The sequence below is a fragment of the Schistocerca piceifrons genome, chromosome 2, assembly GCF_021461385.2.
Source record: "Schistocerca piceifrons isolate TAMUIC-IGC-003096 chromosome 2, iqSchPice1.1, whole genome shotgun sequence".
Classification (NCBI taxonomy): Eukaryota; Metazoa; Arthropoda; class Insecta; order Orthoptera; family Acrididae; genus Schistocerca; species Schistocerca piceifrons.
This window is the reverse complement of record NC_060139.1, coordinates 717,154,094-717,168,844: the sequence shown is the minus strand read 5'-3', so window position 1 is coordinate 717,168,844 and position 14,751 is coordinate 717,154,094. Positions and strand designations below refer to the sequence as shown.

The following is a 14,751-nucleotide window of genomic DNA, read 5'->3' as shown; positions in this document are numbered from 1 at the left end:
AATATTTTGGAGTAACGATTTGGGCACAGGGAATTTCCAGGAATCACATTACGTTTCACTTGAGAAGGTGTTTCACTCTCACATAACAAGGACAAATGTTTAAGTTCAGTTTCCCTCAAACCCTTAGTAATAGGCTATTTATGAGCTTTAAGTGGATCACAGCACTTTCTTCCAAAAATTCTTCTCATGATACTCTCACACTGATGTTAAAGAAGAAATTACTTGAAATTTAAACAAAGTTTGTCTAACTAGATCAAATCATTGACATTTTTCAAGTTTTTTGGAACTCAACCGTACTGTTTTGTGACAAACTTCACGTGCTATCTGTCCAACAGAGCACTGTTCATCCATGTTATTGCATTCCAGATAATCTCTCAGAATTAATTACAAATTACACACAGAACGAAGCACATAACACATTCTAGACTCTCGAAGTATGTACATCCACTCTATTAGAGGTTTCAGAAAAGACTGACGACGACAATGCCACACACAGGAATAATGTCCATCTTTATTGACAATAAACCTAAACATAAATGGGCATTTTTATTACCATAGAACAAAAGCGAAAGCTCATATTGGTAATATGTCACAATTAAATTTTATTACAATAAACCATTTAACTAGGCAACAGCCATAAGATGAGTTGTAGAATAATGTGAACTATTTCCTCATTTTCAAAAATTCATATCTTTGTTCAGTCAGATATCAGTGTTGAAATTTTTACAGTACGCTGCTATTATATAGGTGTACAAACTGTGCAAAAAATCATATTTTTATATGCAGTTCCACCTGAAATAACAAACCCCAAACTTTACAAAGAAAGAAAATTTCCGAATTTCATAAAAAATTAAGGAAACGTTTGTAAGTGTTCTTGCTCTATATGTGGCTAGTAGTGTATGATATCTAACTATAGGAAAAAATAGACACTCATAAATCACTCCTTGTCTGTTATTTTTGGGCCTAAAAAATGGATTTTTGAAAATTTGGATACCAAACTTTGGAGGTCATTTTGATGGCTTATTTTTGAATTTAGGGTATTTTGTGTAATACACAATATTCTAGAGGACACTTTTCTAAAAACAATCATGTCAATTGCAATGTTGTAACTTAACCCATTGCAGAAATATTTAAATTTTTGCTAATGTCTCCAGACTGAAAAATTGTCACGTGCCTACAATAAAAATGGCCGCCATCCAGTAAAGGTGCAAGATAAATTATTATTATTATTGTCATCTTGGATATTCGGGAATCCAGCCGGATGTTCGCGTCGTTCTCGCACGATATTTCAACAGCGGGCCTCGCTGTCTTCTTCAGGTGCTACCTGAGACTGGTCCTTGGCTCGATCGAGTCCAGTATTTATGCCTGGGAGGAGCTGGGCGTTCCCTAATCGGTCCGCGCCGGGTCGAGTGTTCCATCTGTGGTCCGCGCCCGCCAGACTCGGCTTCAATGGACCCCTCCAGTCGCAGATGTTCCGACTGCCGTCGGCGCCCGTTCTGGCCGTCCTCAACGGATGTGGTTATCATCTGAGGTGTGTCAGACCTGGTCTGAGATGTTGGGTACTCTATCTCCTGACTGTTACTATGATGGAAATCATAGTAACAGTCAGGAGATAGAGTACCCAACATCTCAGACCAGATCTGACACACCTCAGATGATAACCACATCCGTTGAGGACGGCCAGAACGGGCGCCGACGGCAGTCGGAACATCTGCGACTGGAGGGGTCCATTGAAGCTGAGTCTGGCGGGCGCGGACCACAGATGGAACACTCGACCCGGCGCGGACCGATTAGGGAACGCCCAGCTCCTCCCAGGCATAAATACTGGACTCGATCGAGCCAAGGACCAGTCTCAGGTAGCACCTGAAGAAGACAGCGAGGCACGCTGTTGAAATATCGTGCGAGAACGACGCGAACATCCGGCTGGATTCCCGAATATCCAAGATGACAACAGATCGCCGGGAAAGCATGAATTATTATTATTATTTTTAAACCTGTTTTGAACTTGTCTAATATAGGGCATTCACATATTTAAAAAAAAAATAAGCAACCATCACTGGACCATTTCATACGGCTTGACCCTAAGATGATGATGCAACTGTGACATTTTCTCAATCTAATGTGCTTTTTTGTTTCACCAGTTTGTACAGATGCTTGAGGGAACTGGTCGGTATAGGCATTGTGTTGGCATCATTTACGGGCATTTGAATGATAAGGCTTATATTTTTATGAACAGAAAGGAAAGGCACAGATTTTTTGAAGGAAAAAGAAGTGTATTCCTTGTTCAGGATAAACATTGGTTTGTGAAGTCTTATCCAGTTATGGCACTCATAAGATGTTAATTTCCATATTGAAACTAAGTTCAAGAAAGAAAGACTAGGAAAGGAATTATGTCACTGCTGTCTGAAAATCTGTTGGAGTGAGTGTCTGGCCTGAAACTGACGCTTCAGGTGGTGGTCAGCATTTACCACATGATTTCGCTCCAATGTTCCTTGTTGGCTACCAAGAATGTGTGCATAGTGGACATGTTCTCAGCAGATCATGTTCCACATGAACAAACAACCTTTCCTTCTGATAATATAGGGCACAATAAATTGTACTCCAACATCACAGGAGAATATTAAAATGAAAAATAAAATACAGATTTCTAAATACCAATGAGATGGCTTATAGGCGACCTGAACAGTTAATACATAGTCTTGTTTTTTCAAGGTACAGTGCTCTCAAAAGCAAAATTACTTTGTTTGCAGTAGTTGCATGTCTTCAGTTAACAAAGAAATGATTTTGGTAGAATAAAAAATACAAATCTTCACCATAATGATTGCTTCTGCAAGGGATGTACCCAAGCTTCCCCTCGACTCCAAAAGTCAGAACTTCCAGTTGACATTGCATGCCTGGCTGCAATAGTTTTGAAATGGGAATTTTACAAAAGGCGTAAGTTTGAAGTAGAAAATTCAAAAACCAAAATGTTGAATAGAAGTGACAATGTTAGCCAGTCAAGAGTATTTGTTGCCTCAGGCACTTTCTCTGCTTACTATGAAGGAATTGTATGAGGTATGTCTTCTGTGAGGAGGGTTAGTGCAGTTTCCTAGGAACACTGTGTAACAGCGAAGAGTATTCAGGATGTGGCAGCTGTAAACATCCCAGAACTACTTTTCAAGTAATTGTTGGAGGTTTGGACAATCTTTAAACTGAATCTTTCACGTAATGTTCAGTTACTCAGTGCGCTAAGCAAGCCACATTTATCAACTGATTACGATGCTGAAAAGAAATCATGACAAGTAATTACTTAAGTGATGTCTACACAATTACTCCAGAACTTAAAATTTTTGAGAACAGCTACTCAAGAAAAGATGTCAAAACAACTATTTTAAAAGGACATTAAAATCTTAAAAAAAACATTTACTGTTAAATATGTAAAATGTAGAACTCCCAGGCATAACAAGAGTTACTTCCCCACTCTCCACGTAAGCCATGCTGCTGGAAACCAAGAAGCAGGCAACTTGAAATTTTAAAATTTCATATGTTGAACCCTAAATCAAAAGAAGCTGAAAAGTTGATTTGTGGAATGGTAGCACTTCAAGAACTTGGGTTTAACTTCGATGTCTCGACAAATAAAAAAAGTTTATAATATTAATCACACAACGTATGTGCCTTTTTACATTTTATCATTTGGGGGGGGGACCTCGTTTCGATATCATGAGCCGTGTTTGAAATATGAAGATTGTTATGACCAATGATTCCTGATGTGCAGAAATTGACTGGATGCAATGTGTGCAAACTTTTGTCAGATACAAAAAAACCAATAACTCAAGTACAAAATAAGAGATCATTCTGCTTGTCATTTTAAAGAAAATTTGGATGTTGTATCTATATTTCATCCACAGCAATGTATGAGCTAAAATCAACCATATGCAAAGTTTCTGCAGTGTGTTTTTACCTTTGCAATCTCTCTAAAATTTCGTGCAATGTTTTATGTAATTTGATGCAGCGAGGCAACCATGATGAATAATGAAAAGAAAATTAGTTATTTATTGAATGGAGATCTCGGGCTGTAACATATGTGAAAATCAGTTTGTTTCCAACTGTTTCCTTAAAGTCAGTTTACAAGTATTTCATTTTGGGCGGAACACAGTCTCAGCGCAGCATTTGGTGAGTAGTAAAGCCACAACAAAGCTGCAGTCAGCATGAAATGCGGAGAGCACATCTGTAGTGGTAAAAGGGTTAAGAAAAACCAGCAAATCAATTGTGCTGCCTCTGCGTGACTGATTCTTATCAAACCACCTCTATTACATCCATAAATTTACTCAGTATTGTCCACATTTTTAGTTTGACATAGGAACTGCCCTGACTCATAAAAAAGTTGCTAGTTGTGTGTGGGCTCTCAAATGTTGTTACTAAAGCTCAACACTACATTGAGCTCATCATCTGAGTTACTTTTTAATTGTTTGAAACTTGTGTTCATTTTTAATTTAAATAGCTACTTGTTTTAGGAAAGCAGAACTGTTTCCATATTGCTCTTCTGCTGGAGCCGTTGAAGCAAATTCAACATTTTTAAGGAAATGTTAAATGTAAAATACACGTGATACAATAAATGGGTTTCTTCTCACGTCCTATTTGTTTTTGCAGGTTTTCTAGTAAGAAAATAAGTCCACTTCCACTGTCTCTTGCTGTTATTTCTTTGCTATTTGGTCATTGTTATCTTGTTCACTGCAACTTTCAAATACTTGAATAATTTTGTGGTCAAGTTTGTTGAAACTGGAGTAATTTGCTCTAATGTGAAGTTGTATAATGACTGCTATGTGCTGTGCCCCAGTGAGAGAGAGAGAGAGAGAGAGAGAGAGAGAGAGAGAGAACAAGTTTATTTTTGATTCGAGGTGCTGCTGATAGAAATTCACTCACTTATGAGTGAATTTATCCCCTAACACCCAAGGGTGTAGGATCTTTAATGTTCGACAGGTGTGGCAAACATTTTGTTGAGATTTTATCATTGTTACTAGACTCCTGTCTTAATGCCTAAACTACATGAGTATGTGCTTGGGCTTCTGTTTCAAATGGTTAAGAAGTATTTGCTGTAGCAATCTGGGCACGGATGTCTAGTTCTGGAGGGAAGCCTCCATTTTAACAACACTTCACACATGGGTGCTTGAAGGTAATTCAGCTTGGCTGCTGCAGAGGTGTTATTTTGCTGTATTATGGTATTTTTGTTTTTGATGTCCTTTATTTTTAATGTGGAATTACATTGTTCTGCCGTAGAGTATATTTGCTAGTGTGTGTGTGTGTGTGTGTGTGTGTGTGTGTGTGTGTGTGTGTGTGTGTGTGTGTGTGTGTGTGTGTGTGTGTTTACTCTTTTGTTATGCAACTAGTTATGTGTTTGTTTTTTCTCACTTCGAACAAAAACCACTTTCACTGCATAGTCAGAGTAAAAATACATTGGAATTAATGAACATATACTACTTTAGCGTCAGCACATCTTACATACACTTCACTAAGTATGCAAGCATTCCTAGTTTTGAATCACATGTGATATTGGAAGCTTAAGAGATTGTAATTTGTTGAGTGACATTGTTGTTGGAGCTTGTGAAATTTGTGGATGCTGACAAAGACTTGCCATATAAGAGATAGTGAAAAGTTAAGTTGAATGTTTGTGATAAGTTAAAACTGTGTAGCGTAACATGTCACAGTTGTTCTCTTGCAGTATGCTATGAATTGCACTTCGAAAGTACAACTTGCAGCGTGACCCAAAGTTTCAGCTTGTTGCTCCCTAACTCCATAATGGCTCTTGTGCTGTTCTGATAGACAGTTCCAAGATGCATAGCAGAAGAGCCTTTGTGGAGTTTGGAGTAGAATTCATTTACTATCTGCTAAGTATATTGCCCCAAAATCCTGTTACATACTCACTGACAGCTTCTAATATTGTCTGTTGGCACTGTCGGGAAGAATATAATTTTTCTTAGCTTGTATTCGAACTACACTTTTTTGGGGGTAACGTGTCTGCAGTGTTAATGATGAAAATGTTTTGAGATGGATGGAATGTAGATGCAGAGTGCACTAACAAATTGCATGAAGCTATTGTTGACCTTCAGCACCATTGATAAAACAATTCACATCGGCTACATAAAGTCGATATTTTCTCTCTTCTAATAAGGGAAAGCACACATTTTTATTATTGTGGATAGATGTTGCTGCATGTTTGCATATTTAGTGTAGGAGGAAGAAAACTGTGGGAGTGTTAGTGTCATAGTCTAATGCCTGCCATCCACTGATGAATGTAACCAGTTCATTGTGAGAACGTGTTAAGAGCGATTTCAACTGTCAGGCTTAGTTTTAAAAATGATACATACCTTGACAAACTTCATCTTTGCCAATATTTATGTTCAGAAAATGTAATGGCGTAGGACAGTGTTATGCCTCTTCGTACGCCACTGAGCATCTATTAACATGTGTCGCTTTCTTTAATAGGGAACGTAGTACACTGCACCACCAGGCCCGATATTGTATACACTCTAACTTCGTTACACAAATCTAAATCTGAAGGGACCAAAAAATAGAGTGTTCATGTTAAGAAAACTTTGTGTTAAGTGAAAAACCGATGTTATTACGTGTATGTGTACGGAAATGCAGTAATGCGTAATTCACTACAGTATCAGTCACTTTACATTACTGTAGAGTTAAAACACTATAATGTGACTGCAAAAGTGCAACTACTTACAAATTACACTATTTTCTTGGAAAAAAATTGAATTAAAGTTCACTGACGTTAACACGAAGGAAAATATCTTGTAATTTCACAACCAGTTGTTGTAACTATTGTGTTTGCAAACTCAGTAGTGAGACCTGTGTGTGGAACCGAATTGTTCTAAGCTGTCAAAGACTGTAAATATCTCCTGATGGGTAGGTGGAATGGTATTTGTATTCTCCATCTCATCAGTTTCTTCTGATTACTCTTCTTGCACCTCAGTCACAGCTTTTGGCACATCAGATTCTACAAAGCACATACAACAACACTGTTGTTTATGTTAATGAATTCCTCAAAACTAACCCCAGGGTTCACAACGTCTTGCAGAACTATCCATTCATTAACTGAAGTGGCATCATCTAGCTCGTGGCCACTTTTAGTAGTGTTATATCTCCAGGCTCTGTTAAAGAACTTCTGTATATGATGTGGCGACATGGAGTTCCAGGCTGCTGTGATGGCTTTTATTATGTCGTGCAGACTCCAATTTGGGGTTGCAGTGTTGTTTCCAGCAGCACGAATTGCAGCTCTTACAAGTTACTTGCAATAAGCTCTCTCCATGAGAGAAGTGATGCCTTGACTCAAGAGCTGAAAGTGGCTTGTCACGTTGTTTGGAAAAAGTGCAACCTTTATGTTGGTTAAATATATTTATGTTTTTAAAACGATGTGGTTTCTCTCATATAACCCGGCAACAAAACATTTCACTGCCGTCAGCATTACATACCAGGGCAACAGTTACCCATTGTTTGCTTCATGCTCAAGTATGACACTTATCACCTTTCGTCTCCAGCTTGCAGCTTGGAAGGGAAAAAAAATGTAGAAAAGTAGTTTCATCTGTGTTGAACACATCACACGAGGGATACTTTTCTCTCTCTCAGGCTAATTCATTCAAACAGCTGTTCACAATTTCATCATCAACTTTATCCACAAATTTGTCCAGATGAAATTGAATGCCTTTTTTGCAGCTGATACAGCCAACCAGCAGAACAACTTCATAGGGCTTAAGTACGAAGAAATCATTATATTATTGCTAGAATGATTCAACCACATGCGTGCACCTAACATATCTTTAAAAAGCCCTATGATACAGTCAAAAGATTTTGTGCTAACGAGGTTACAGGGTATATGAATTCATATTCTATTGACATCGCTACCAGTCTTGCCATTTTTAAACATGTAAGAGGTAAATAAACACACAATTGTAACAAATGAGACATGATACTACAGTCGTGGTTTGATATAACTGGGGTGAAGTGAAGGAAATTTTTGATCAAGATAAGTATCTGATATTATATTGGGTTTGAATTTAGTCTTTTTTTACTAATTTCATGCAGCTTAATTTCTCTTGGGGGTTACTGGACATCTTATGTGATCTATGAGAAAACTGAACTGCAGAAATTCGTTCAGTAAGATCTGTGAGAGGTAAGTGAAAAGGGTGAGCTCTTGCCAAACCTTTGAAAAACACTGTTCCTATTTTCATTGTAAGTAAATAATACTGTCTTTTCCCCTATTTTTTGGCAGTTTGTGTTACTGTATCTTAAATAGAAATGTGATGGGTTGCAAAGGATAAAAAATTAGGAATGGACCATTACTTAAATGTGGATTGTTAAGTAAGAAATACATTGAAAATAGTAGACAACTCTAGAAAGTAATAAAATGTTACCTGTACCAGTAGGGGAAACAATTCACAGAATAGTTAAAAATAGGGCCTCACTTAAGTTGTGCAGTTTGACTTGGCCATAGCCTTTAAATCGGGACACTTACAGCTTCAATTGCACATAATAAGTGGTTCTTGCAGTGGTTAAAGCTGCATCAGAAGTTCATTTTAAGAGTGGCATGTAGTTCTGTAACATTTGTATGGAAAGAAGTTTCCATTTTTAAGAAACAACACAACTCTGATTTAGCAACTAAGGATTGTGGCAACACAGAATGTAGTTTTAATTAAGATCTGTCTCATTCACAAAATAATTGTGCCTATTTTTTAATGTAGTTGTAAACAGGTCTGATGTTTACATGACATCATGGAAACTGATACAGTACTGTTGATAGTGTCCCTTTGTACGTCATATGTCCTTTAGAGGTGATTGGGAGAAAGCAGCGATTTAGTTGTTAAATGGAAGTTGATAGATTGTTTTTTATTTTCCTTTAGTCTTAGGAAATGGAATGCTGCCATGATGGCAACTGTTTTTGTTTTGAAATTGTGTCCATAAACGTTTGTGAGATTTTAGATCGTGGGCATGTCCCACAAAGTTAGGACTCATTTGTTGGTATCTCGCTGGTAGTTTACTATCTTAAAATATGTTTGTTGTTGATCTTCCATAAACACCAGGGGCTGAGTACCGTTGCACTTTCATCATGAATTGGTTCTGTGTTAAAATTATGTGGTAGACTTCCAGATCAGTCTTCAGTGTCATAACTACCTTGAAGTGCCAGAGAAACTGGTACAGGCATGCTTATCGAAGTACAGATACATGTAAACAAGCAGAATACGGCACTGCGGATGGCAACGCCTTTATCAGACAACATGTGTCAGGCACAGTTCTGCGATCGATTGCTGCTTCTACAATGGCAGGTTGTCAAGATTTGAGTGAGTTTGAATGTGGTGTTGTAGTTGGTGCATGAGTGATGGGACACAGCATCCCCGAGGTAGTGATGAATTGGCGATTTTGCCATATGACCATTTCACGAGTGTATTGTGAATATCGAGAATCTGGTAGAACGTAAACACTCTAACATCGCTGCAGCTGGAAAAGGATCATGCAAGAATGGGACCAATGACAACTAAAGAGAATAGTTCAATGTGACAGAAGTGCAACCCTTCCGCAAACTGCTGCAGATTTCAATGCTGGGCCATCAACAAGTGTCAGCATGCAAACCATTCAACAAAACGTCATCAATATGGGCTTTGGTGCTGAAGACCCACTCTTTACATTTGATGGCTGCCTTGCCTGGGTCCATTGGCTCCGACATTGGACTGTCGATGACTGGAAACATGTTGCCTGGTCGAACGAGTCCTGTGTCAAATTGTATCGAGTGGATGGACGTGTATGGGTATGGAGACATCATCATGAATCCATGGGCCCTGCCTGTCAGCAGGGGATTGTTCAAGCTGGTGGATGCCCTGTAATGGTGTGGGGTGTGTGGAGTTACAGAGATATGGGACCTCTGATACACCTAGGTACAAGTCCCTGACTGGCGATATTTATGTAAGCATCCTGTCTGATCACCTGCATCCATTCATGTCCATTGTGCATCCCGAAGGACTTGGACAGTTTTGGTGGGACAATGGGACAGGACAATTTCGGCGGGACAATGGGACACCCCACTCGTCCAGAATTGCTACATGGTGGCTCCTGGAACACTCTTCTGAGTTTAAACACTTCTGCTGGCCACCAAATTCCCCAAACATGATCATCATTGAGCATATCTGGGATGCCTTGCAACGTGCTTTTCAGAAGATATGTCCACCCCTTTGTTGTCTTACGGATTTACGGATGACCCCCCCCCCCCTTCCCCCGTTGAGTCCATGCCATGCCATGTCGTGTTGCAGCACTTCTTCATGCTTGCAGGGGCCTTACATGATAGGCAGGTGTACCAGCTTCTTTGACTCTTGAGTGTATTTCTAGAATTCTTTATGTTGGAAGCACTTCAGAAGGTGCATCATGCATCACGTGTTGCTCTGCAACCAGTACTATTTAGAGAGAGAGAGAGGGAGAGAACATTTTATCACTTTATTTTGAAAACTACAAAATTGAGTAAATGACATTAATCGTATCAAAATGCATGTTTTGTGTGTCTGGTAAAATGCTGTAAAGGCTAATATACTTTGCTTACTAGTAATAGTTGTTTCTGAAATTTTTGTACATAAAATTTGAGGTCTTGTCAAAATTAGTAACAATATTTTTCTATACCAAGTAAGAATGCAATATTCCAAAGTAATATGAAGTACTAAAGAAATCGATTCCTGAGAAGAAATGGGTTGCCAAAGAGGTTCTTCCTGTCATCTTGTCACACCATTAAATGTTGCCTGTAATTGAACTTTGGGGGCAGAGTTAAAAAGTTGGACTATTAAAATTCTGAATTCTGGCAAGTGCTGTCTAGATATCTTTTTAAAGTGTGAAGAGGGGCTAGGAGGTGTTTAATGATTTTTTTCACAGCAAAAGGAGGTCAATGAGAAGGAAATCTGTGGTGGCCATGTCATTGGAAACAGTCTGTCTGAAACAATCTAAAGAAACCATAGAAAATTGAAATTAATGAACTGGTATTCAAAACCTTCTCCTGAAGAAGTTTTACTGTCAGCTGTAGTTTTTTGCTTCATACCTGCATTGATTTTATCTTCTTTGCTGTTTCCCAGAAGCTGCTTCTTTTAGATAAATTAGGAAAAGACTGAGTAAGAAAAAGGACTCTAAAATGTAGCATCATGCAAATTGTCAGGCTCTGTAGTTGAACGACTCGAGAAAAACTGGTTTTGACTATATGACAAAGCATGCCCCCACCTCTATCCCCTCCAACTTCTCCTTCACCACTCACACATGCAGTTATGTAATCATAAACTTTTGGTACCAGACTCTTTAATCTGCCAAAATGAAAGAAAGGGTTTGAGGATGGTGCACTAATCATACATTTAGTCAACCTAGAAATGAAGATAATGGAAAACGGCACAATAGTATGGAAGAGAAATAATAGTTTCAATTGGGGAGGATTGACTAATGTTTTAGTTTATAAACTCAGTTTTCCTACTGTTGATCAAAATCTGGTGTATGAACGGTAAGAACAATATTTTAGAGAAACCTCCAAGGGAAATAGTGCAGTTCCTATATAAGTTCAATGAAAAATGGAAAATTAATAAATTATAAGTAACATACGTGGTCACAGGTTAGTGAATTAGTAGTTTCACACACTTGTCAGATAGTAGTATGGTGGAAGGTACTACTTCCTGAATTGTCTGAGTAATGAGAATGAGACTGGTTTAGTTAGGAGATTTGTACAGTTATTGGCATCGACTTCAGACAGATACTTTAAGAAAGTAATATTATTTTTGTTCTTTGAACTTGAGTGAGTGGAAGACTCTTTGGAAGTGTACTTGACTCCATTGTCATGGATACTGAGCATGTGACAGTGCTGTAACCTACTTAAAGCAGTTGCATTACAGCTTCTGAATAATACACCATTTTTTTATTTTATTTTTTTATAAAATAGTATTCATAACTTGTTTGCTTGGGGTTCAGTTCAAGGATTACACTCTCCAGGATATGTTCAGTTTGTGATGTATTGTGAATAAGACGAAGTTGAAGTGAAAAAATAATGTGGTATTAAAAAGGTATATCTACCTGTACGAAAGCCTTTAATGATAGCAAGTTTGCTAAAAATATAATTGTAGGCACATCATTAGATTGAAAACTGAAGTGCTCTTCAGAAAGTATGTGTCAATGTCTTTTCTGCCAAACAAAGGGAGTAACTCAGTGAAAACGATGCCTTTTTGGCAGAATAGTAAATATGTGTGTTTGCTTTGGGTAATTTTGTGGCGCGCTATTCAGCAATTTATCACTATTATTGTTGGCTACGTGGTGAAGTGGAGAGTTCATTATTATTCCTTGTGCATGTATGAATATTATATTGTCATTGAATCCCGAGTGCTTGCAGTTTCACCCAGTTTTAAACTATTTGTAGAATATAAGCCAAAACTATCAAATATTTTCAATTTTTTTCTACATTCAAGGCACTCAGTAGGATTTGACAGACATTGTGCTTTCCCTTAGGAACTGATAATTACTGCACGAGTGTTGTCTTATAGACGAGTATGGTTGCCAGAATTGCATGATATGGTAACCTTACTTTGAGGTATTTAATTGTTCTGTTTCGTATAAAATTGTATTTCATATGGTTAAGCTTGTATTAAAGGAACTTTCACCTGGTATAAGCTGACTTATTTTTGTTTGGTACCAGGTTGAAGTTACCTATGGTAGAGAGGTAAGTGTGAATTATGAGTTTATCTGGTGTAGTGTGTGTGGTGGTAGTTTTACTTCGTTATCTGTATTTATTTGACTATTGTTGTAGCAATGTTGTGATCAGTTAGCACCTCAGTTGAAGATTAGAAGTTCAGAAAAGATGTTTTATGTAGTTAGCTCTTGATTTTGGCCTGAAAATTTTAATTTACTTTTCTCTTTTCCCGGCATGCCTTTTTGTTAAATTACTGCAATTTTCGGAAGGAAAGGTAGCTCGTCGTGGCTGAAATTGGGTCTTTGTTGTGTGTTTATAGATTACGATTACGAGTATTACGGTTATTCGGATTATCGAGGCGGCTACAGTGATCCGTATTACGATGACTATTATCGTTATGAGGATTACTATTTCGATTACCCGCCGCCGCCACCACCTGCCAGAGGGAGGGGCAGACCGCCTCAGCCGGTGGGTCGAACCGTTTGATTCGTTAACGTTGCTAGCTAGCTCTGACTGTGGCACTGTGTCTTTTGTCTGTTGTTTCATTTTTTTCCCCTCCTCCCTGAAAACCGAGTCCATAATTTGAGTCCAGAACCATGTCCTTTTTCGCTATTTACGATGAGTACAGTCTCAGATAAAAAGCTGACTTCCCTACCAAAGACACAGTATCACTTTCAAGTAGCTTATCATATCTGAGCCACTGATATAGGCTTCAAAAATTTCTTTCCAATATTTAAATTTAGCCGGGAAAAGGATGCTCTTGATACCTGAGGCTTTGTAGGGAAATACGTATTGTAGTTATGAAGAGCGGTATGTGTGTGCCTGTATTGGCTCAGATATGGTAATCTCATTTTCTTGCTGTTTAGTTGCAGGGTTATCCAAAAGGTCAAGGGATGGGTTCCGGGGCATATGACAGCTGTAAATGGACAACTAACTTTTCCTCACTTAATTACGCACTTTGTTTCTGTTCTGTGAAAAGGTACTGAAATTCGTGGTAATTTTTTCGGGATAAGCCAACGATTAACTTAGTTGCAGGCTGAATTGTCTGCAGATATTACATTGTCTCCATATTCCCTATCTGGTTCATAAACAAGAAAATTACGCAGATTCTTAATGAAAAGTATATTATTGTTGCTTATTTGGGCTGTTGAGGAAAGGTTAGATTACTTTTTGCAGATTTGTAGCTACTTACCTTGTGCACATACACAAAATGCATAATGTTGACAAAGTTCCATACATTTCTCTGGCTTTCAGCTTTAGTTGATGTGCTTTCTGCTTTTTGCTGCTTTTAGATGCTTCAGCATTTAGTTAAGTGGCAGTAGATGCTTTGGCTTCCCTTCCTATTCCCTAAACTTCTAAGTCTCTCATTTTGGATAACCCTGCTATTTGCTCATAAATTAAGATATTTCACATATCGTAAAATTTATCAGCCAAATACTGGCAGCACATACCACTTAAGCAATTGTATCGAACTAGTGTACAACTTACTGGAACAGTGAAATTTAAATGCCTTGGACTCAATTAATTGTAACAGTAATTTGTAAACGTATGGTTGGTGTGTGTTGAAAATGTTGACAGATGGTGATTTGAAGAGTGTGAATTACGGATGAACATGTTAGAAATAAATTCTGTGAAGTAATGTTTATCAGTTTATAATATCTGGAAGTTACGTGCACAGTTCCTTTAGAATAGTGGGGACATTACTCAATTGAAAAACCCCTTTAACGTCAAATGTACAGTATTAAAATGACCAGTTCATTGTTTCTAAATATTGCAGATTAAATGATTGGCACTGACTGACATTCCATACGTGCTTTTCAATTGGTGTCAGTCTTTGCATTGTGTAGCTCAAGAGGGAAGGGGAAGGGGCAGAAAATTTATATCCTAGAAATTCTTATTAAACAGCTGTATCTAAGTTCAAATTTTTTACCCAGTAAGTTCCTGTATTTATTAACAGTGATTTCTTTAAGATTGGTTTTTTATGAGAAAAGCTTTCCTTATAATAATACTAACTAAAATTTCTGTTTCTCCCTCCCCCCTTTTTCCTCTTTCAATCTTGCCTTCATTAACAGTCA

The 14,751-nt window shown here is 37.9% G+C and overlaps 1 protein-coding gene across 9 annotated transcripts in view; it reads left to right on the top strand.

The window, feature by feature from the left end:
- Positions 1-14,751, top strand: part of LOC124776258 (heterogeneous nuclear ribonucleoprotein R-like) — a 110,665-nt gene that overhangs the window by 79,272 nt on the left and 16,642 nt on the right. For 6 of the 9 annotated variants that reach the window (XM_047251142.1, XM_047251144.1, XM_047251141.1 and 3 more), the window contains exon 9: positions 12,996-13,144. The exons of the other annotated variants lie outside the window; for them this stretch is intronic. In XM_047251142.1, the coding sequence (XP_047107098.1) occupies positions 12,996-13,144 (149 nt within the window). The remainder of the gene's footprint in view (positions 1-12,995; positions 13,145-14,751) is intronic. 9 annotated transcript variants of the gene reach the window in all.